At 50.0% G+C, this 22,380-nt stretch overlaps 1 protein-coding gene and 1 long non-coding RNA gene across 2 annotated transcripts in view; one reads left to right on the top strand and one right to left on the bottom strand.

The window, feature by feature from the left end:
- Positions 1 to 22,380, top strand: part of LOC130156078 (rho GTPase-activating protein 39-like) — a 56,612-nt gene that overhangs the window by 30,060 nt on the left and 4,172 nt on the right. The window contains 5 exon segments of the mRNA XM_056354240.1: positions 6,330 to 7,638; positions 11,840 to 12,386; positions 13,768 to 13,857; positions 20,040 to 20,113; positions 21,591 to 21,790. Of these exon segments, the coding sequence (XP_056210215.1) occupies positions 6,330 to 7,638; positions 11,840 to 12,386; positions 13,768 to 13,857; positions 20,040 to 20,113; positions 21,591 to 21,790 (2,220 nt within the window).
- Positions 14,718 to 18,811, bottom strand: LOC130156089 (uncharacterized). The gene is made up of 3 exons (XR_008824316.1): positions 18,680 to 18,811; positions 16,339 to 16,409; positions 14,718 to 14,839 (listed from the first exon to the last, which is right to left on the bottom strand). It is a non-coding gene; the product is annotated as an uncharacterized LOC130156089 (long non-coding RNA).

The raw sequence follows: 22,380 nt of genomic DNA on the forward strand, positions 1-22,380 counted from the left end.
GACTGAGCATTGTTTTCTTGCCCATCCATCATGTGTTGTCACCGCTGTTTGTGAGTGGGGGTTGCATGTCTGGTTATGGTGCAGAGAATGATTTCCCTACCTGAGTCTTGACACCCAGGGAGAGATTTCTTCCCTTTTGCTAGCTTGTAAAATGTTGAGTAAAGAGCTGAGCCTAAAGCAAGTGTTCCCAGGTGGGATCTAATGCCCTTGCTGGTGTGCTTTTGCTGTTACTAGACCAGACACCTCAAGCTTGTCAGCTCTGCTGTCTGTGGTGCTCTCCAAGGACAAAGTGTGTCCTCTTCCCCTTCTTGGCAGGGATGCAGCTGTATAAACAGAGGGTGAATACGTTGAATGCTGTTGGTAGCATCTGACTTCTTTATAGGTACCTGTACCCAATATAGTTTTGTTTTTGTCTCTAACAGGAGCATGAAAGATTTGTTCTTCGCTATGTTTGTCATTCTGTGATAGATGAAGAGACCAGCATGGTCCCCAAGATGGGCCTCCTGCAAGCACATGCCACAGGGAGCTGGGGGAAGGGATTTTGTCCTTTTTCCAGTAATACTTTGTGGTTGAGTTTTGGTTTTTTTTCTTTTAGCAGACTGTTTTTTCCCACCCTTCTTCTCTCGTGCCTTCTGTCAACACTGCTAAATCTGCTGTGTCCGCTGCCATGTTTCAGTGCTTCCAAACCCTCTGCGCACTGTTTTCAACAGCCTCAGGCAGAGTGGAGACACTCCCCAGACAGGTGGATGCTGCACTGCTCTGCCTTGCTGCCTGTTCCCTCAGTCTACATGCCAATTCCCACCTTCTCCCTCACCACCCCACTGCTTGATGCTGCTCTTGCAGCTCTCTGAAGCACACCAGCTGGGAGCAGCCTTCTCTAGACACTGGCCCTTGGCTTCCCTGGGCAGATGGGTGGGTCGACCGCCCCCTGGGAAGTGGCAGCTGCTTGCTGAGGGGGAGATGCTGCTGTGATCCCCAGAGCCTCTTGGGGAAGCTCTTCTGCCCATGCACATACTCTTGTTTCTGTGCTTCCCGCTGCTGCCCAGCCCAGTGCCAGTTCTGTTCCTCCCTCACCAGAGCAAGGACAGTGGGCAGCACTTGCCTTACAGCTCCAGACCCATTCTGAGCACTTGGGATACTAGCAGGAGGGAAGACTGACTCTCTCCAGGGATGATGGAGGCCAAATGCTCCTTTCACACACTGGAAAGATCTCTAAAGGAGTGATGTGTTCCCCTGGGGACTGTGAGACCAGCCTGGGGCTGAAAGCAGTCGGTAGCATTCTGGAAATGTCTTGTGAGCCACTGCAGCCATGCTGGTGTTTGCTGAAGCTCCTCAGGCCTCATGGATGAGAAAGGGCTGGGCGTGGCAGCGGGCCGAGGTCTGAAGAGGACAGTCTTGCTGGGAGCAGAGCCTGTGTGCTAGTCTTCAGCATTCGGGCATGCCACCAGTCAGGGCTGCAAGTGGACTCTGCCATCCCCAGCTCTGCTGTCTGTGCAGACTGGACTTTTTTTCTCCTCTTCCCATGGTTCTCCCTGGGTCGGGGACTTGTTTTCAGAGTGGTGTTTTGAGGTTCCCCTTGCGATAACAATGCATTTCAAAGTCGTTCAGGTGGAAATCTGCTGTCCCTAGGAACATCCTGTCCCCCAGAACAGGAGAGGCATGGGTTCCTTCTGCATGGGCAGCAGACTGTGCTGCCTGTCCCCTCCACACCCACCTTCCCCACAGCTCGGCATCCAGGGCTGGGAGGGAGAAGGGGCTTGGTTTCATTGTGCCAGGAAGGTGTGCTGGAAGCGGGGTCAGAAGGGATGTGTGACATGAAGCCTGTGAAGGTGGTTATGAGGGCGCCTCTGCCTCTTACAAGTCTGGTTTGCCTCATCATATGCTTATGTCCCTTGAGGCCCTGTGTAAGTAATGCCAATATTAAGTTCTTTACAATTGGGCGAGAAACACCATAATGCAGCCTTGTTTCCTTCTTAAGCTGCTGGGCTTGGGGCAGGGCGTGCAAACACAATGCACTTTGCACAGGTCTGCAGAGCTGTCCTCTGGGCCATGCACGCCTGGGTTTGGGTGGGTTGCCTCCATGGGGTCTCTATCCCTGCCTCTGGCGTGGCCATCGGAGGCAGCAGCGCCGCAGAAATACAAACATCCCTGTTCATCTGCCTCTGTCAAAGCACCAGGAAACTGCTGGAAAGGACAGAGCTGAGGTCCAGGGCCTTTTCTCCAGGCTTCTGGGAGGGAAGAGCAAACAATGGAGCTCCGGAGCCTGGGAAAATCTGCCGGATACACTGGGTCCGCTGGCGCTGGGTGCGGACTGGGAAAGCCAGCGCTGGGTTGTGGTGTTTATATTGGAGCTACTTGAAAGCATTCCTCGAAGGAACCATCTTGGGGAGCTCCACAGGGTCTCTGCTGCTGGTGGCTGAAGAGCATGGCCGAGAGGCTGCACTGGGAGATTTCTCCATTGCTGGCTTTGCTTACTGTTAGGGCTTTCACTGCCCAGAAGGACAAGGCTGGACCTTTTTTCATGCTGGGAAGTCAGGAAGTCCCAGTTCTCTTCTGCTTAGTCTCTTCAACAGCAGGGGGAAAGAATTGAGGGAAGCTGTATCAGGACATAGCCTCAAGGGATCATCCATGGCTGTGGAAACAGTCCTTTCAAAAAAGCCTCTATGCTGTGATGTTGCCCCTTTCCTCTGATCTCCAGTGGCAGGGCGGCTGGAGACAGCATGTTGTGTCCAAGAGGAGACTGACAGGCAAAGTGGGGTAGGGCACACATTTGGAGGTTTCACTTCTCCATCATGTTCACTTACAAACCTTCTGGTCAGGGGGAGCATGGTGGTCATGGTCTGGCTGGAGCTTGGCTCCCTCTTCCCTCAGTGATATTGGACTGGTGGAGCTCTACTGTCTCCTCTGGTCCTGTGAGGCACCACACACACCCTTCCCGCCCCCCCCCCCCCCCCCCCCCCCCCCCGATATCATGGTGGAGCGATGCAGGGACACTACCATGTCATGAAGAATATGCCTGAGTCCCACACAAGCCCTGAAGGCAAAGCTCCGGGGTGCAGTACCCTCTCCTTGAAGTAGGAGTGCCGGTGGGCATGCAGAAGGCATTGGAGAGCTCTGGGGAGGTACCAAGGAACCCCTGGCAAATGCTTGTGTTCCTGGACCGCTCCTCACATCCTGAATTGTGGCCCCTTGCTTGTCTCCTGCTTCTGACTGACAGCCCACCTTGCTTGGTTGCCCTACATGGCCATCATGCAAAAGGTCCCTGTGCCATCATCCCCCAAGAGCTGCCTGAGCACTGCTGGGCTCTGTCAGCTCCAGGAGCTTGCAGCAGTTGGTCTGAAACAGTGTGGGATGGGCTAGGTCCTAGCACAGGCTTTGCCTCTCAGCCTAAAGGAGGGAGCGTGAGTGCAGAGGTAGTGGAGCCCGTTTCTCTGGCCTTGTTGCCTGTCAGGGCACAGACTGCGAGTGCCAAAGCCCTGCTGTAGGGCGGCTTGCTGCTTGTGACAGAACCCATTGTCTCATTGCCTTGCTGTGGCCATCCGAATAACCTGTCCTGCTGGCGGGTCTTGGGGCCTCTGTGGAGCTGGCACAGGGAGAGCCCCGTGTGAGGATGGGGCTCCTGCTGCTCCCCACTGTCCCCCACCCATGGACTGAGCCGATGCTGAGGCCCCACCCCATCCTCCCATCCCGAGCAGGGCCAAGGCATGGGATGTCTTCCTCCCACCCCAGCGAAGTGACTCAGGGCAGTGAGGAGCTGTTGCGCTTTGGGCACCCTCGCCTTCCTGCTAGCAATGGGTTACAGGTAGGCATCTTGGCTTGTCCTCCAGGAAGAGTCTGTGAGCACAGCACCCCCTTTTCTTTTCCCTGTTAAATGTCTCATTGCTCATCTGAAGACCGAAATGTGGGCTTTGCTCTTTTACACAGATGTGGGGGTGGGGAGGTCATTACTAGCTGGGGTCCCATGGCACCCTAACATCATAATGCCATACTGGGACAGGAGCCTGTCTCTGGAGGCCAGGCTGGTGATACTGCTTGGCTATTCAGCCCTGCACCTGAGCAGGGACAGATGGGGACATGTGCAGCGCTGCAGTGTGGGTGTGAATTGACAGGACTGTTACAGCTGATCATGCAGGAGGTGGTGTGGCTGCCAGCTGTGCAGGCAGGGAGAGGCTGCTCACTGCAGCGCAGCACTGAGCGAGGAGGTGGCAGGGCTTCGGGCTGAGCTCCTGCTGCCCCACGTCAGTGAGTGTTTGGCAAGTACCGGAGTGGCATGCACTGGTGGGCCTGTCGATGCCATGTAGCACCAGCACATGCTGAGCCTGTGCGGTGGGACGAGTGTGGTTGTGTGGTGCTGTGCCTGCCAGGCCTCCACTGAGTGGGTGGTTTAGCTGTGCATGGAGCTGGCTGGAGGTGCAGTATTGGAGGTCAGGGAGAGGAATAACACTAGGCCGGTGGCTCACAGTATGTTGGGTCCAGTGCCTTCCCATAGAGTGCAGGGTTATTTTCCAACCCTGCTATAGGGCTGAGGATCTCTGAAGGCAGGGGGATATGCCTACAGCTCAGGGGCTGCAGTGCTGCTGAGCTGTGGCTGTTCTCCCCTGAGATCCAACAGCTGGGTAGTGCTGGTCCAGATGCAGTGCTGCTCCAGCCGTAGCACTGTGTTAAAGATCACTCCTGACCTGCCTGCCAAGTCAGGAGCCTGTGAGTAGCTCTGTTCTGCTTGTCTTTGATGTGGTTCTTTACCAGTTTCACTTCCCTGCTGTGAAATGAGCTGCTGGTACAGCCAAGCAGGGGGAATCAGTGAACTAGTGTTAGAAATGCTCATTTAAAAGTCTACCAAATGTTGCTGCTTTGGTTCTTCCCGTTAGTCCGGGAGCTCTTCAAGGAACAACTGGGTCTTTAGCAGCACCTGTGGTTGGGATCGGAGCTTGGCCGTGTGCAGGAGGGATGCACAAGTGTGAGGAGCCTCCCCAGGGAGGGATGCCTGGTGGGTTGCAAGGCCACGTGTCCTCAGGAATGCCACCCCTATCCTGCCATTACTACTGGCCATTCCCTGCCCATGTCCTTGCCTAGTGCTGCTGGTGTGCTGCTTCAGGCATCATGCCTCTGGGAAGAAGCACACACAGGATAAGCTTCTGATAGCAAAACAGGAGTTGGAAGAGCAGGGGCTGTGCTTCATGGCAGCTTGGGCAGGTGGAAGGAGGCCAATCCCAAATCCCTCAGTGTTTCCCAAGCAGCTGCTCTTGGGACAGGGCTTGGGTCAGTCCTGAGCAGTGATGCTGTGAGCAAGAGGCAACGACTGCGGGACAGTCCTTCCTCATAGTGATGGCATATCATCTTGAAGTACTGTCAGGAGTTCCCTGACAGGACAGGGCATGTGCAACATGGCCTCAGGACTTACCCAGTCACAGCTGGGAGCAGATACATGGAGGGAGGGCACAAAATGAGGCCAGGTTCGAGGGGACCTTCCCGGGAACAATGGTGCCTTTGAAGACCTGGAAGCTCAGGCTGATTTAAGAGCCTTTCCATTCCCTTTTTGCCAGAGCTCACGAACACATGCCAGCTATAGCCACTGCAGAATGTGCCTTTGGGACTGGGATGCTGCAGTGGGCATGGTGGGTTGTAGTGGATCCTGAGTACTACTACCATGGGTCAGAGGATACTCCCAGCAGATGAGGATTTCACAGCCATGAGAGCTGAGCAGGGCCAGTAGGTTTGGCCAAGGGAACCAGATCTGATGGCATCTGGACTAGACTGGGAGGATCCCTACACAGAGGCTTGGTGGGTTGCATGGGAGTAACCCAGGGACATCAGCCCCTGTAAATCTCCCATTGATGTTGTAGGTTTTTCTGCAAATTAAATATGCATTTGGAAACTTAGATCAAAAAACCAATATGGTCTGTAAGGACTGTCATTATAGTTTGACAATCTAAAGGCAGGCACTTGGGATTATTTTCCAGCTTGAGTGGTCCAGAATAGTTTACTGGTCCTTAGCTGGTCATTCTGGATGCTATGCTAGCTAATGAGCCTTGGGAAGTGTAGGCTGTTTCCTATCTCAGTGCTGTTGATACCAGATGGGTTATAGGATGATGAATTTGTTTCATCCCAGTGTTCTGCTGTTCACAATTCAGAAATTTTTCATGTGTGTAACAATGATGTGTTTCTGTTTCAGGAAGGGGAATCTCTAGGGAAAAACGAGGAGTTGATATAACTTGCGGAATCTCCAGGCACTTTGAGATTAACAATCTGATATTTGGGTAAAAGTGCAGGATAATTCAGTTAATATAATTCATAAATAATTCCCTGTATTTCTATCTTTCTTCCTTTAGGGAGACTCCTACCCACTGGCAGCCTCTGCCAGGCACGAAAGCAGCCATGTTGGTCAAAGTGAACAGTTTGAGGAAGATGCAGAGCTCTTCAAACAGTTTGCTTCAGCTGCAGAGTGCTCCAGAGCCCAACAGCCAAAATTCTCTTCCAAAACCAGCCATATATGCTCAGCCTCAGTCCATGTCCCAGAGCCCTGGTGCCACAAAGCAAACGCCTACAGGAGAAACACAGCAGTCTATGCAGGTCAAAAAGACAGAGAATGGTGGGTTTTGCCTGGTGCTGATGAATGGTCCGACTTCTCGAACACCTCCAAGGAGCCAGACAGGAACACCCCAGCCTACATCCCCCAAGTATGCCTCCCCTGCACCTATATACGATGAGCCATCTTTAGAGTCTCCAATTTATGATGAGCCACCAGTAGATATGGACACTGAAAGCATCGGTATCAGTAGGATTTCTCCACCAAGGTCACCAAGCAATAGCTTAAAAAAGCAGCTGCAACCAACCAAATTATTACAGTATCCAGGTATGCAACAGCAGCAAGCTGCAAAGAAGCATGCAAGAAATCCTTCTTCAACTGAATACAGTCCAGCTGGCAAAGAATATATAAAACACATGGTCAATGTTGATCAGTCTTGCAAACTCTCCCACTCTTCTACTGCAACATCGGATGCCTCTACTAAACTGCCTGGTCAGCTTACTTCAAAGGACAGCTTCAAGCAGTCTTGGAGGATCTTGGAAGCCAACGTCCTCAAGAACATGGAAGCCCTCCACAGTCGGCAGAGCAGCCTGCAAGCTCGAGAGTACCCAGCTGGTATAAGCCATCAGGATTCTGGTTATTCAACTGGTCCTTCTCCAAGTTTGAGAAAAAGGAAGGGAAGGAGGCAAGGGACAGGTCAAGGAAGACCTGGCTCTGTGGGCAGCAGTAGTGAGCTCACAGCTTTGAATGATAAGCTCATCGCTGAGATGCGTGCTGTGGTGGGCAGGTCAGCAGCTTGCAGGGGAAGCAAAGCCAGCCTTGATGCTGAAAGTCTGGAGAGCAGCATCACAGCAGAGAGCAACAAAGTCAGATTTCAGTCTGACCACTTGAAAAAATGCATCAGCCAGAGCTCAAGGGACGACGTCTCAGCTAGCAATAGGTCTCTGTATAGACAGGGCCTGGACAGCAGGGGCAGCTTTCCCAATGAAGTGGCTGCTCCACAGGACACAGTGAGGCAGAAGAGGACTTTTGAGAAAATAGATTCTCTAGAAAAAAATGTGACCAGCCAGACAAGCTTGGCTTCATCAGATGCTACATGCCACTCCTCCCAGGTACCTCTCCATCTACACTGGGTTAAATCGCATGCCTTTGCTGGATGGTCGTGGTGCAGAGCCAAATACCTGGTCTGCTCCCGGGTGGGTTTAGGGGATGTGCTGCAGGCAGAACATGTCTGTGCCTGCAGAACAGCAAACAGGTCACAGAGCCTCACAGGTTTCACAGAATCACGGAACGGTCAGGGTGGGAAGGGAGATCACCTAGTCCAACCCCATGCTGAAGCAGGTTATCCTAGAGCAGGTTGCACAGGATCATGTCCAGGAGGTTTTGAATGTCTCCAGAGAAGGAGGCACCACAGCCTCTCTGGGCAGCCTGTCCCAGCACTCACTCACCTTGGGTAAAGAAGCCTTTCCTCGTACCCAGATGGAAGTTCTCATATTGCAGTTTGTGCTTGTTGCCCCTTGTCCTGAAAAGAGCCTTGCCCCTTCCTCCCGACACTCACCTTTAAGACATTTGTAGACACTGATAAGATCCCCCCCTCAGTGATCTCTTCTCCAGGCTAAACAGGCCCAGCTCTCTCAGCCTCTGCTCTCAAGGGAGATGCTCCAGCCTCCTCCTCATCTTTGTAGCCTCCGCTGAACCCTCTCCAGCAGTTCCCTGTCTCTCTGGAACTGGGGAGCCCAGAACCGGACAGAGTGGTGGAGACCCCATTTCAGGCCAGTGGTATGAGAGGAGCAGGAATTGTGCCAGAGTTGCTGGGGTACAGGACGCAGTTGTCAGAATTTGTATGGCCACGTGGGCAGTGTTTTATGTTTTTTCCTCTCTCTTCTTTTTCTAACAGTTCCTCTTCCTGTGTTCTCCCTCCCAGTCATTCCTGAGCATTGAATGGAAATACTCAGAAAACCAGTGACAGTGACTCTAGCATCTTCTTGTTGGAAAAGCTATTTTAAAACCTACTTGTGTGCCTGCACAAGTGAAGCCGTTTTTCTCTGTAACACAGCACTCTTACAGAATTTAGTTTGCCATCTTTTCTCCTGTTTTCTCCCATGATGGAAACTTGTCCTTCATGGTTTTAGTTAAGATTTAGGTTCTATATAAGTGACTTTTATATCCTGTGAAGGTTTTGTCCTTTTCCTCTTTGCTCACTCTTCTGACTATTTGACTCCTGCTGAACAGCCTGAGTCGCTGCATCTCCTCTGTGAGGCACAGCTGATAACAGTCCTCCAGAGTGAAAAGTGACTATTTTAATGTGTTGTTGTCTTCTCCTGTTTGCTAGCACACAACCTTTAATGAAGAAACTTGGCAAAGCTGCTTGACCATTTCAGATTGCTCCATTTCAGTAGACATGAGGTGTAACTTCTCTCTAAAACTCAGGCTGACACCTCCCCACTGTACTGGATTTATGTGTATTCGTTCTCCTCTTTATCGTAATTTCTGATCAATAGGGCCTTGCTTTCACCAGAAACCCTTTTTAAAACTGATGTCATGTTCCCACATTTTCTGTTTTTCAGACACACGGCCAGTTTGAGTTTACAGAACTCGCACGTTACTGTTAATAGTTCAGCAGTTTCATTTCACAAGCTCTTTAGGCTTCTTGGAAGACTGCTGTCCAGTGCTCAGGATGTGTTACACCTTGTTGCATTGATGGGGAGAGCTGAGACTTGATGTCTTGATTATGCACAGGAGGTGGTGGGTTGGGGATAGGCTGTGAATGGCCTTGAAGATGCAGAAAAATTTTCTGTGTGGTAGAATGGAGAAGGAGAATACAGTGGAAATTGTAAGAAGATGGAAGTTGTGGTAAAGGCAACAAGTCAATAAATAGTGTATTTACAGAAATACTCTGAGTTGTAAGGGTCCAAGTAAGGAGGGGAGGAGGCTGCAGAGAATACGGCAGCAAAATCACTGCCTTGCTTGAAAATGGCAGTGCGTGGCTTGAGTCACCAGCAATGTCCTGTGCTGGGCCTGCATGATGGAGAGGAGAATTGGGAGACAAGGAAGTTCTGCCCATCCTCCTTGGATAATGAAGTTCTAGGACAGGCTGAACAGAGGTGGATGTGTCTTGTCAGCGCAAAGATAATAGCTGGGTAGTTGCATGAATGAGATTTGAGAGATAAACTCTAGAGAGTATGAGGAGGTGGATCCTCAGAAGTAATGTGCTGAAGGAGCAGTTAGGGTGGTAGGAGGAAAACCAGCCCTGGGCATGGAAGCTGGAGTGAAGGAGATAAAGGATGGAGACAGCAGAGAACTGCAGGCAGGGATTTTTAGTTAGGGTGTTGAGTGAATTCAGAGAGGGTGAGGAGGGAGAGGGGTAACTCGAAGGGTAAAAAAACAAAACAAAGTAGAAAAGCAGGAGAAATGATTGTGCCTCAGACTGGCAATAAGAGGTGGAGTGTGATGTGTGCTAATCCTGCCATCCACATGTAGGTACATGTTAGGTGTATGATATGGAAGGGTTAGACTGCACAAGCCTCTGATGTGAGTTCAGCAGTTCCCCCTTACTAAGAAAAAAACACTGACTTACTCTAAACATTTAAGAACTAACATGTATTTTGGAGTTGCCTGTGGGCAAGGACTGGAATGGAGCATGGCGCACAAGTTAAAGGTGATCTGCAAAGAAGGAAAATGCATGTCTTATTTCACTTTTTCTATTGCCAAACCAAAATTTACAGGATTTTTGTTTCTTTATCTTCCTTTAAAAACCAAAAATGTCAAGATTATCTTGTTTGGCTTTTTCCTATTTACTGGAGATCTCCTTGGAGAACACAATGTGAAGTGTTTGCTCTTAGTTGCTGTATGTGGGAATTTCAAGTCTAACAAAAAAAGTCTGTTTCCTAAAACAACTTCTTGGGTGTTTGAGTTCAACATGTGTCCCAGGCTGCCACTTCCATCCAAACTAGAGAATTCTGGATGGGCAAAATAAGTGTCTTATTCCCACAAGTAATTATTACACACCATTTTCTTGGGATCAGTACTACCAAAGCTTTAATTATGTAGTTATCTGCATGGATTGCTGGGGAAGGATGGACAAGGGCTGCATGTAAAAACTGTGTCCAAAGTCTGGAAGGAAGGTCTTTGTCTCTGCTGCTTGTGTCTGTAAACTTGTGATCAGTGAACTTGTCCCTGGAGCAAAGGAGTTTGAAGACTGCAGGCTGTGGGCGGGGAGCTGCTGTCCCTAGTTCTCTGAGAAGAAAAAACAACCCAGTACTTGTGAACAATTCTGATTTGGGGAGGGTTAAGCCTGTCTTGGATAGGAAAACGTGGTAGGAGCCCATCGCAGGGGTGCACTTGAGTTCAGTGCAGTGGTACTCACAGACGCATTGGGTCTGTAGCCACAGCCTGTATCTTCCCTGTGGATGCTGAGGATTTGGCAGGAGGCTGCGCTGCATCTGTAGGGTACAGTGAGAGCCAGCTCTGTTGGTGGTGGAAGTTGACTGATGCAGATATCCAGTCTCCTTCGCTTCACCAACTCAGACATGATTTATCCTATCTGGGTGAGAGCCTAGCCATCAAAATAACTGTGCCCATGCTCCGCTGTGCCTCTCTTAGCTTCTCCTGCCCCATTTGTGTGCCTGGCCAGTGTTTCCATTAGGAAAGTCATGGTGGAATGGAGATACATGTTTTCAATGCCTCAGTGCAGAGGCTGTCCAGGCACAGGCTGCCCAAAGGTCAGCAGCTCCTCATGGCTGCCAGACATGTTGATTTGGTTTTGTCTTTCTTGGTTTTTTTCTTGCTAGAACTTGGGAAAATAGTAAAGGCAGGAACCATCTATGGGATTGTAGCGGCCACAAAGGGTAAAGGTGAGAGGAAAACAGTGCTAATAGTGCTGTGGCTGTCTAGTCTCTTACCACCTCCTGGTGTTCCCTGCCCACCTCCTGGGCTCCTGTGGCTCCACAGAAACTGAGAGGTAAAGAGTGAGGAGAAACCTGTGGCTCCTTGGTGCCACAGAGCTGTAGTGCTTTTCTGGGAGTTAGCCCAGCTCCTGCTTGGGCTGTCCTCTGGAGCTCTGGGACAAGCTGGACAATCAGGCCTGTTACTCCATGTCCCAGTGCTTCCCTCAGGGACAGCACCAGTGTACAGCTGTGCCAGCCAGGCTCTTGCAGAACTACAGATGTCAGACACCAATTCGTACAAAGTCATGTTTTGTACAGATTCAATGCTTTGCAGTTGCTGGTAGCTTTATGACTCACCGCTGATAATTTTCCTGGCAGAGTAAGGGGTCATCTAAGTTGCTTTTAACATGTCTGTTCTCCATTGCAGCCCAGGACAATAGAATTGGACCCCAAGCAGGAGAGCAGTGGCCAGCCTGGTGGCTGTGTAGGATATAATTTCCCTTACAATACTCTACGGAAGCCCATATCTCAGAGCAGCATGGCAGACTGGGCTTCTAAAAACCTGAACATGCACACGCAGGGAATCTTCCGCCGAAGGATCTCTATCTCCAACATGCTGTCCTGGAATGGTGGCTCTATCAAAAAGCCAATGCTTATCACTAGCAACCACACCATCAAAAAAGAGGCATGTGAGATGTTCAAACTGGTACAGAGCTACATGGGAGATCGTCAGACTCGCATGGACCGCAATCATGTGGCATTGGTCACAGTCACCAAGTGCTGGAGCATGCAAGGTTTACGGGATGAACTCTACATACAATTGATCCGGCAGACAACAGATAATACATGCTACCGAAGTCTGGCATGGGGCTGGGAACTGATGGCCATAAGTTTGGCCTTTTTCTCCCCATCACCCAAATTTCAGTCTTACCTGGAAGGTTACATTTATCGCCACCTTGACAGTGATGAAAACAGTAAGTGCCTCGTGCACGCGGACTCCGTCCCCAGCAGCATTCTGGCAGGTTGTGCCACTTACTCAGAGTTGTCTGGTTTTTAAGACTACAGGTAGTCAGTCACCAGCCAGTGCTGTCGTTTCCATGTGTTGGGCGAGAGCATCATGTGCTGGGCAAGTTCATCCTTCCTTGGTGGGATGAAGCTGCCACCAGCTCATGTCCCTGTGGTTCTCACTTGTGTCTGGCAAAGAAATGCAAGCCCTAGACTGTGCTCATCTCGCCAGTTAGTATGGCAGGATCAGCACTGAAAAGAGCTTATTTGGACCTGCCATGGGCAGAGTTTCTTTGGGTTCTCCAAAGACATGATTTACCTCAAAGTTCCTTAAAGCAGGCAAAAAAAAAAACCAAAAAAAAAACAACGGAGAGATGAATGTTAATATAAATTTTTTTAGGGAGCCATTGCAAACATTACAAACAGATCTTGGCTTGGCAAATAGTTGGGGATCCTGAAGGATGCTGGCTTTTGTTGTAAACAGGTGCAATTTATCTGCCTTTCAGAAGCTTTGGGGACCAGCCCAGCATATATTCAGTTATTAGCTCAATCGTAAATTGCTATAGCACCCTGGGGGGGGGAAAAACAAGAAGAAGAAAAAAAAAAAAAAAAGCCAGGTGCCAGTCTGGAGGGTATTTATTGGCTTATTTGTCACTGTTTCAACAGTGGACCCTGTGTCTTGTCCCGTCTCAGGTGAGAAACCAGAGCATCTATTTCCACTTGGGGCTTCAAATGCAGGTTAAAGTCCCCTCAGATCTCCAGGGCAGGTTCTGCCTGCTCTGCTAGTTCTGCCCTTGCTGGTGAGTGTGGCAGTGGAGGTGGGTCCTAGGGGCAGCAGTGGGGCAATGCCAACCTTTGCTTTCTGGTTTCATGCTTGTAGCCTTAAGGTGGGGTTCCTTCTCTGAACTGCTGAATGGGTAGCACTGGTTTAGGTTTTCATGAGGATCCTAAACCCTTTTCCCTTCTTCCCAAAACACTTCCCTCCAGCTACACTTGGCCCAGGAGCGAAAAATCACACTGCCAGCACCAGGGTCCAGGCAGCAAGAAGCAGTAATCTGAACTATTTGAGTGGGTTGTTCCTTCTGCTGGTGTTTAGACAGTTAAGTTTATTTAGGTATAAGCTTGCTTATATATACACCCCTTCTCAGCTATTTTGCCTTTTGGAGAACTTGGGTGGTGTTCTGGGGCCCCTCACTTGTGTGCGTTTGGAGCTGGCTGTGGTACAGGACCTTTCCCCTAGCAGACCTCCTTGTGCTGGAGTTAGGCTGGCTACCGTGTCTAAGGGCAGTTCTGGGCTTTGGCATTTTATTATTTCACATTATTAATCCAAAGCCTCTTCTGAATTTTCAGTTGCCCAGCGCATCAAGGAGCTTGTGGATCTGAAAAACAAGAAGAACTCAAAATCCAGGAAAAAGAGGAAACAAAACACCGAGGATGAAGGTAAGGGGAGGCAGAGCATGCAGGGAGCTAAGAGGGAGGACTGCAGTGACAGCAGACAGGCAGGGATGCTGAGCTCCACTGAAAATCAGACTGTTTCTTTAACTGCATATACTTAGATTTGGGAAACTTTACTGCAGGTAGCTGGTGTGAGAGGTTTGACCAGGGCATAGGTGAGCAGTATGAGTGGTAGCTGGGCAGCACATGGGACAGGTAGCAGTGTGGTAGCAGGGGAGGACCCCTTTCACTCACAATTGTGTGAGAAAAGGGATTTTAATTTGAATGCAGACCTGGAACTGTAATTCAACTGGTCTGTGTATGCCATGGAGTTTCCTATAGCATGTTACAGTGCTAAAAGCCATACAAGCCAGCCCGCTGAAAAGAACATGTCTCACTTGTAGTGGTGGATTGTGTAAATCACCACCCAGCCTGAGGACCTTCAGGGAGGACACTGATATCTGGCAAAGAATACTGCCTTTTTCTGTCCGGTATTGGCTTCCCCATGTCCACACTTCCTGGACTCTGCAGTCCAGGGCTTGCAATAGCATCTCTGCTGAATGAACAAGAGCTCACATATTCCTCCAGCCTCAGGTTTTAACTGCTGGCTGCAGAATAAGACTTTATCTGGCTAAAGTCTTGCTAGACAAAGTCCATTCAATTTTTTTTTTAATATTGCTTTCAGGAAGCTTGAGCCAACCCTGTGAATTCATGTCAAGCAGCAGTTTACATCATGTGGCCTTGGTGTTTTTAATCTGGGAGAGCTGGAGTCCAGCTTCCTGCATTGCTTACCCTTACCTGATGCCAGCAGGCAGGTGTGTGAAACACGGACACTACAGCTTTGCTGTCCTGCAGTGCCTTCCTTGTGTCACTGCTCCTCTGAGGCAGCTGCAAGCCTGGGAAGTGACTGAGGAGGCCCTTTGGTTGCAGCCCCTCCAATAAAAGTGTCTTTTGCTTCTCTGTCTCCAGTGGCATTCAGAGCAGAGACCTGAAATTGCACAGAGGGATTATATTTGTGATAGGGTTATGTCTTTTTGCTTTCTTGTTCAGGCCCAGGAGAGTTCAGCTCATTCTGAGCCTTTGAAAAGTCATTTTGCATGTACTTACAGGGACTTTGAGCTCTTTATGGGACAACTCCCTGGAGATTGCTCTGTGCAGGGCATGCTCTGTCTGTGGGCTGAGCAGGTTCTTTTGTGCAATTGCTTGTCTGTATTGCATGTGCTGGAGTTGTGCTTAGGAAGACAGAGGTAGTTTTTACCTAAAAGTAAGTTTTAAATTAATTATGTATAGGTATATGAAAGTGCACCACGATAACTTCATAAAGTTTCCAGAACGAAAGTCAGAAGTGCCTGTGTGGCCTCGGCTGGGGCTCTGGTGACAGGTCACACACTGTTCCCTTTCTTGGACTGTGTCTGCTTTCTGGCACACAGAAGACAGTGAACTGGCAGTGAATGTGGGCTTTAGAATAAATGAGCTGGTTTGCAGGCTCCTGCTGGCTTCTGCAAAGATGGCAAGGGGCACAGCAAAGGAGGCAGGAGGGCTAGCAGGTCACTTAAACCAGCTTTTTCACAAGTGACCGATAACACTGAGGGTTTTTTCTGGGGCCTGACCTCAGAGCTGCACCTGAAGTAAGGGGAGGTCCTGCAGGAGCATGCCAGGTTCTTTCTGCAGCTGGCAGGAACCGTCCAGCTTTCCCTCGGGATACCTATATCTGCTCCAGCAGCCCCGCTTGCCAGATGTGTGAGGGGTGAGTAGGATGCAGCTCTCTGACGTTGCAGAGCTGTTGTGAGAAGTTCATTATTAGCTCTGAAATACTTGGATGTTTATGGCTGTAGCAGTAATTTAGCAGACACACAGAGACATCCTTAAGTGCAGAGGCTTGTAAAAAAACACTTGCGTGAGTAAACATTTACCATCTGACATGCACCCAAAGAAATAATTTTGAAGTTTCCCATGCTTAATCTTTGTTTTCTAGTGTAATTCTCTGCAAGTAAATGAAATGTGAAGGTGGTGCGAGATCTTTCCATGGATCAATAACCCACTGAAAGGCAGAAGAATAGCAGGTAGAAATAAATGATGTGTTTTCAGAAGGAGGATTGTCTGTTGATCCTCCAGGAATGTAAGCAGGGCTATGGGTCTATACGAGGAAGCAAATAATGAGCTGGCAGCTCAGTGTTGGTACAAAACTATTCAGGATTATAAAAACTAAAGGTGCAGAGGGATCTTGCAAGGGTGAGTAACTGAGCAATCAAGCAGCAGAGAACGTTGTGTCAACAAAAGCAAAGTATTGGACATGGGGGAGATGTCCCTAACTGCACATGCAGCATCAGGCTGCTACGTAGCTGATTCAAGGAAAAAAAGACATTTTGCAGCCCATATATGAATTTCCAGAAATGTATACATGGTGCTGGGAAGCAGTTAGAAAACAGGGTTAGAAGCTTGTAGAAAAGAGACAGAGAGCAAATTAACACTTGGCTGTAGTCATACTGCGCCCGCTCCGCACAGTGGTCTCTCCAGGGCTGATGGATGTGGTAGGGGAAGCCTCACAGGAGCTCGACCTGGAGGAGAGAAGAGGGGGAGAAGGTCAGTGGGTTGAAACAAATGGCAGGTCATCTGTGGGGAAAGCAAGATGAAGAAAATTTCTCGTCATTTATCTCAGCAAAACAGGAAACTGCCCCGTTTTGTTGTGGGCAGCAGGCTTAAGAGCGCTCTGTCCTGAAGCACAAAATAAATCATTAAGAGTCAGCAAAGCAAGCTGTTGTGCAAATTAGGAGCATAAACAGGTTTAGGAGGAAATGGGACAATTCAAAGAAGGGAGGTCTGTCAGTTGATAGTTAATGGTCCAGGTGCAGCACTGCCTCGGGGTATCTCCCACCTGCTGTTAGCCAGGAGATTTTCACAAGGCAATATTAATTTTTGAAACATTATTTCTGTTTCTTATCCTCCTGGTGGCAGATGCAGGCTGGTGACTCATAAGGCCCTTCAGGCTGACAAAGCACAGCATTTCCCACATAGGGAGTGGTGATGGAGCAGAATTTGGGATGGAGAAGAATGCACTGGTGGTGTAGGAAGAGGGGCCAAACCAGTGCAGTAAAATGGGGATGCTTGGGCAGATCAAAGCCAGGAGAGCGGCACTGGTGCAAAGCCCAGCTGAGCTGTTCAGGAGGTGCCTACCCCTGTGGGAAAGAGCACAGCAAGATGGGCCCCCAGTCTGAGAGCCTGCACTATGCCAGGCTGATGCCAGTGAGAGGCCACGTTAGATCTGAGAAATACCGAGACGGCAGCTACAGCTGTACTGAAGTATGTGTCCCGTGGCTAGGTCCTGAATCCACATTGTTTGCTGCATTTTTTAAGGCATTTTTTGGCAGGAGAGTGTTCCAGTATGTTCTTGCATGTGCCCTGCCTGGATTTTAACTTGTTATAAAAGGAGAGGTTCTTTAAGAAGCTCTTCACATGTGTTTCTAGGCCAGCATATGGAAAAATATTTTCCTTTGCAAACTATTTTTCACTGTGTGGTTTTTTAGTAGTCTTCTGTTCCCAAGCTCCTGGGGCTACTGTGGTACCACAGGAAATAACAGGTCAACTTGGATTTCACAGATCCATGATGTGCTCAGAGAAGTGGAATTGCCTTTAGTATTAGCCCTTTCCAACCCATGTAGGCAGAGCTGCTCGTTCCTGCACCAAAGGGTGTGAGCTGAGGAGCAGAGGGAGTACCTGGCCCACTTCTTAGGAGAACTGACAATGCACAGTAAGCTAAATGCCAGGAGCCAGTCTCTAGCTGAGCATTTTAAAAGCAGCCAGATGGTTGACTCGGTCGCTGGTTTCGAAGAGTGGAGGCTAAAGCTAAATTCTGCCTCTCCCTCGTGTTTCTCTCTGCAGCTCACTGGTTGCCTCCCAGCTTCTCCACATCTCCTTCACCCATCTCACTCGGCATGTGCCCTGGGAGCCGGGAGCGCTGGTGCTCGGGCAGGTGACTTCCACTGCATAGCAGGGAGGCTGCACGCTGTGCGTTTAAGGTGTGAGCCCCTGTGGGAGCCATTTGTTCTTTGCCCGCTGTGGCAGTGTGCCAGTCACCCCATTCCTCAGGGCTCCTTCTACTTTTTTGGTGATTCAGGTCCATGGGCAGTAATCAGTCCAGCCCCTTGCATATGGGGCAAGTTTAGTTTTCAGTTTATTTGCCTGAAATTTGGTCAGCTCCACGCATGGCCCCAGCGTGGGTCGGAGGCTACAGCTTGGTTGTCGCTGGGAGCAGGATGCCTCGCTGCAGACTGTGCATGATGCAGGTTTTAGGTGTTTCCCAGGATCAGAGAACTTTCTGGGAAAGTACAAAACAGGCTTCAGGCAAACATGTCTGGCTGTTGCCCATGCATCAGCCGTGCAGGCTCTTCAATGCAACCAATTTCTTCGCAAACCTCGTTAAACTCTTAGGGTGATTATGAGTTTCATGGTCTAATTACAGTGTGAAAAAGCATTTCCTATTACTAGTTTTGAATGTGCTGCTTCCTGCGTAATTGTTGTGATGCAGAGCCACAGTCCAGTCTTTTCCCCATTCCCTCCTTTGTGAAGTGGATGCCACTTTGCAGTGGGGCGTGTAGGTGTGTCTGCGCATTTTAACAACAGAAGCCTTAACCTGGAATAGGGAAGCATCACCAAGCAGCTGACTGGTTTTGTTTTCTTTAATCCTTAAACATTTCCAGTATAAATAATGCCTGGGATTAGCAGGATTTTTGCATACGGGGAATATTTTGCTTTAGATGTTCCCAAGAGAGAAATTCTTAAAACTAACTTTCGTTCCCATTGTCTGCGGGAGTGGGGGATGCTGTTGTACCTCCTTTGGCATTGCTCCACTGTTACGGAGAGGCCTCGCTCCAGCTGTCAAGCAGATTGATTGAAGTGGGGGTGCTTGTTCCGTTGTGGGGAGCCAAGGACTGTGGTTTGTCTGCAGGATGAGAGGAGAACAGGTAAAGCACATCTGTCACCTTTGTGACTTGTAGTTCTGCTTGGGAAGAGCTTGTCCTCCCTGTGCATTGAGAGGATTTGAAGAACTCCAGGCTCCTGACCAGCTTACCTAAGCTGTAGGGTGTGTGAAAGGCTGATCTGAAACACACAGCATCTGACCGGAATGTAGATTTTTAAAAGCCACAAGTATTTTGAACTCTGCTGCAAGCTTTGAGCCTGGCAGGGAATCAAATAAGGCAGATCTATTCACTGCTTTCAGCAAGTAATTTGGACTTGACTCAAAAAAGAACAAAAGGCCAATGGTTTTGGGAAAACTCTCCCAGCAATCGGTGCAAACATTTCTCTTGGTGTCACAGGGGGATTAGCTCTGTGAATCCTGGCTCTGCTCATCCTCAGAGTTCACTGAACCAAACGCAACCGGAGCAGCCATTCTTGCAGAGGGCTGCAGCTTTTGCAGTAAAGTTCCCAAGTTCTGTTGTGTCTGATTTTCATCATATTGCAGAGCATGCCCAAGCCTCACAGTAGAAGGTTAGGAGGCTGCAGGCAGAAGTGTGAGGAAGTCTGCAAGGCTTTGAGAAGACGAGAGAGACCCTGCCATCTCCCCACGCCTTGCCTTGCATCCTGAGCTCACTGCTGGTGCTGCCTCTTCAGCCCCACACACCTTTCTGTGCTGCTGTCTCTTTCACTAGCCCAGGACTGCAGTTCTTGAATCATAAGCAATTTGTTTAAAATGCTTTGAAATCTTTCCTGGCAGGAGGCTGGCTCTGCATGCTCCTTAGCTGAGATGTGGCAATATGTAAATACCCAGCCCTGTGTCTGGGAGCCATGTAACTCCAGCCATGATGCTGGGAGCAAGAACTCGCTTTTGCATGCACGCCCGGGCTGTGAGTGTCGAGCATGTGCCTTGCATTGAGTCAGGACAGGGTCAGGCTGCCAGTGCAAGAGGTGGAGATCTGCAGGAGCGGGGCTGGGAGGTGCAGAGCTGTGAGCCTTGACTTAGAAGACTAATCCCTCCAACCCTAAGCACCAGCTTGCACTGATGCTGCCTGCCATGGGACTGCAGGGCATTTGGTGTGAGGTTTTGACAATCTCTGCCCTGCCCGCACAACAGGCTGTGCAGAAAGGGGTGGCTGTTTATGCTGAACTGCTGCACTGGTGCTCTCTGAAGGGCTCTGGTGTGGTGGGTGCGCAGTGCTGTGGGCTGACCACTTGTTTCTCCTTCCCACCAGGCCTGCCCATCAGCACCTATGCTAAATACTGCTACCGGAAGCTCCAGAAAGTAGCTGTCACCGGAGGCAAAAAGGTGAGCAGCTGCCCCAGCTCCAGGGCCTGTGGACTGTGTGGCAGTCTGCTTCCCAGACCCCAGAGCAGTCAGTCCTGTGGCTCTGGGAATTCACCACTGATTCAGTGATGGGAATGGCAGATAGAGTGAGCGGTGGAGGCTTGCTCAGGGCTTATCTCTCCATGAACCTGTGGGAGAAGGTTGCTGCCCAGGTCCCACCATCCTGGCAGACAGCAACGCAGGCCACGCTGGCAGCTGCGTGGCTGTGTGCTTCCTGGCCTTGGGGACGTGGGGGACAAACCTGATGTTTACTTGTTTCCAGGGTAAGAGGAGCTGTTGGTGCAGGGGATGCCCATCATTTGGTTTCTTCAGGTGAGGGAAGAATCTCTCTCTGCCATTGAGAGCTTGGATGGGCCAGGTCTTGCAGCTGATTTACTGCAGAGTTCCCACTTCAGAAAATCACACAGTGGAGGTGGCTGGCATGGAGGGGAGCCTCGGTGCTCTGCATTATCTGGAAAACCCCCTCTTCCCTTTTCCTCTGCATGGAGCTGTGAAAGCTGGCAGGTGGTCTCAGCCTGTCCTAGACCTCATCCTGGGTCTTCAAGCCAGATCCGGTCATCTTTTATTTCTGCAAATCCCTCTGAGGCCTCCCTGCCATCTCGATTCCATGTACAGCAAGCAGATAGCTAAAATACCTCAGGAGGGGTGAAGGCCCCTGGCATCCCTGCAGGGATGGGACGGGAAACCTCTGGACACTCATTGCACGCAGCTGCGGCCCTGGCAGCTGCCGCTCTCCAAGGGGCTGGTGGGAGCTTGGCCCTGTTGCGTCTCTTGCTTGGATGCAGAGTCATTGCCAAGTAGCCACTGCCGTGGGCAGCCTGGTGCCCCGCTGGCAGCACTCTGCATTTCTCTGAATCTCTGCCAGGAGAGATTCAAAGCCCCTTTCGAGTGTCAGTGTCTTTCAGAAGCAACAGGCCCCAGCATCGGCTTTCTAGCGAGCTTTTGCACCTCTAAGAACAAAGCTTTCCCTGGAGTTGGACATACCTGGAATTCCCTTCTCCAAAGGGCTGTTTTTCAGCTGTCGGCAAGTGGTCACCCAGTGCTGGGCTGGCGTACATGTGCTGACCTCACTATGGCCAGGGGCAGGCTGGGCTCCATTCTTCCACCTGCCACGCCAGCAGGTAGAGCTACAGCTGGAGTTGTGCAGTGTGCAAAACAGCAACAGAATCCCTGCAGAGACAGCCCAAACTCTCCAGAACAGTATTCTGCCAACAGGCAGCAGCTTCTCCACTCCTCTTGGGCCTGATGAGTTGACCCTCCCCTGATTTTAGGAGGTAGAGGCTGCAGAGAGAGAACCATGCTGCCAGGAGGCCAGAAAGGTGTCCACATACATGGGTGGTCCTCTCCATCCTGGCCACTCACAACCACTGTCCCTAGGTCACTGTTTCTCTGTGGGCTGGCTGTGCCACAGGTGCACTGAGCTCTCCTCTGTCCTCAGGGCCTCCGTAAACCAACAGTGGAAGAGATAACACATGCCAGGAATGCCATCGTGACTCCATCACTCTTCGGCAGCTCCCTGGAGGAAATCATGCTACGGCAGCAGGACATGTACCCGGGTAACAAGCTGCCCTGGGTGCAGACGCAGCTATCACAGCAGGTCCTGGCTCTGGGAGGAGAACAGACGGAAGGGATTTTCAGGTGAGCTTTTGGGCACTGTATTATTTTTGAGCCACCCACATGTCAGTTCTCAAAACCAAGCAAATACTGGCCTCCACATGCTTCCTCTTCCCTGAGAATAGCACTCTGACACAGATTGGACAAAAAAACCACCTTTCCCATGTTCAGGAATCACCTCTTAAAGTAGCATTAGCCATTTGCATACATTAGTACAGAGGGGACAGCATAGATGTGACTTGAACTATTTAGGAGAGCATGTACACGGGCAAGGCACTGAACTTTCACCAACTTCAATGCTGGTAGTTGTGAGGAAGAGATAAGCTCTTGGGTCCCTGGCAGAGCCACTCATCAAATGCAGCACATCAGCCTTGATGATGGACCAGACATGAGGAGCTGAGAGACACATAGAATCTGTATGGTGAACGTAGGGGATCCTGGTTTGGTGTTGGGTTTTTTTGTTTGGGTTTTGGGTTTGTTTTTTTTTTTTTAATTTAGATTTGTGCTAGGTAGCTAAACTTGATTTAAAGTAGCTAGCAAAAGATTCAACTTTGCCTTGAAAGGGTTTCTAATATCTTGGTATGTTTAGTCAGAGATGCTTCTTATCTTTGGAC

This window comes from Falco biarmicus, chromosome 10 (assembly GCF_023638135.1).
Source record: "Falco biarmicus isolate bFalBia1 chromosome 10, bFalBia1.pri, whole genome shotgun sequence".
Lineage (NCBI taxonomy): Eukaryota > Metazoa > Chordata > Aves > Falconiformes > Falconidae > Falco > Falco biarmicus.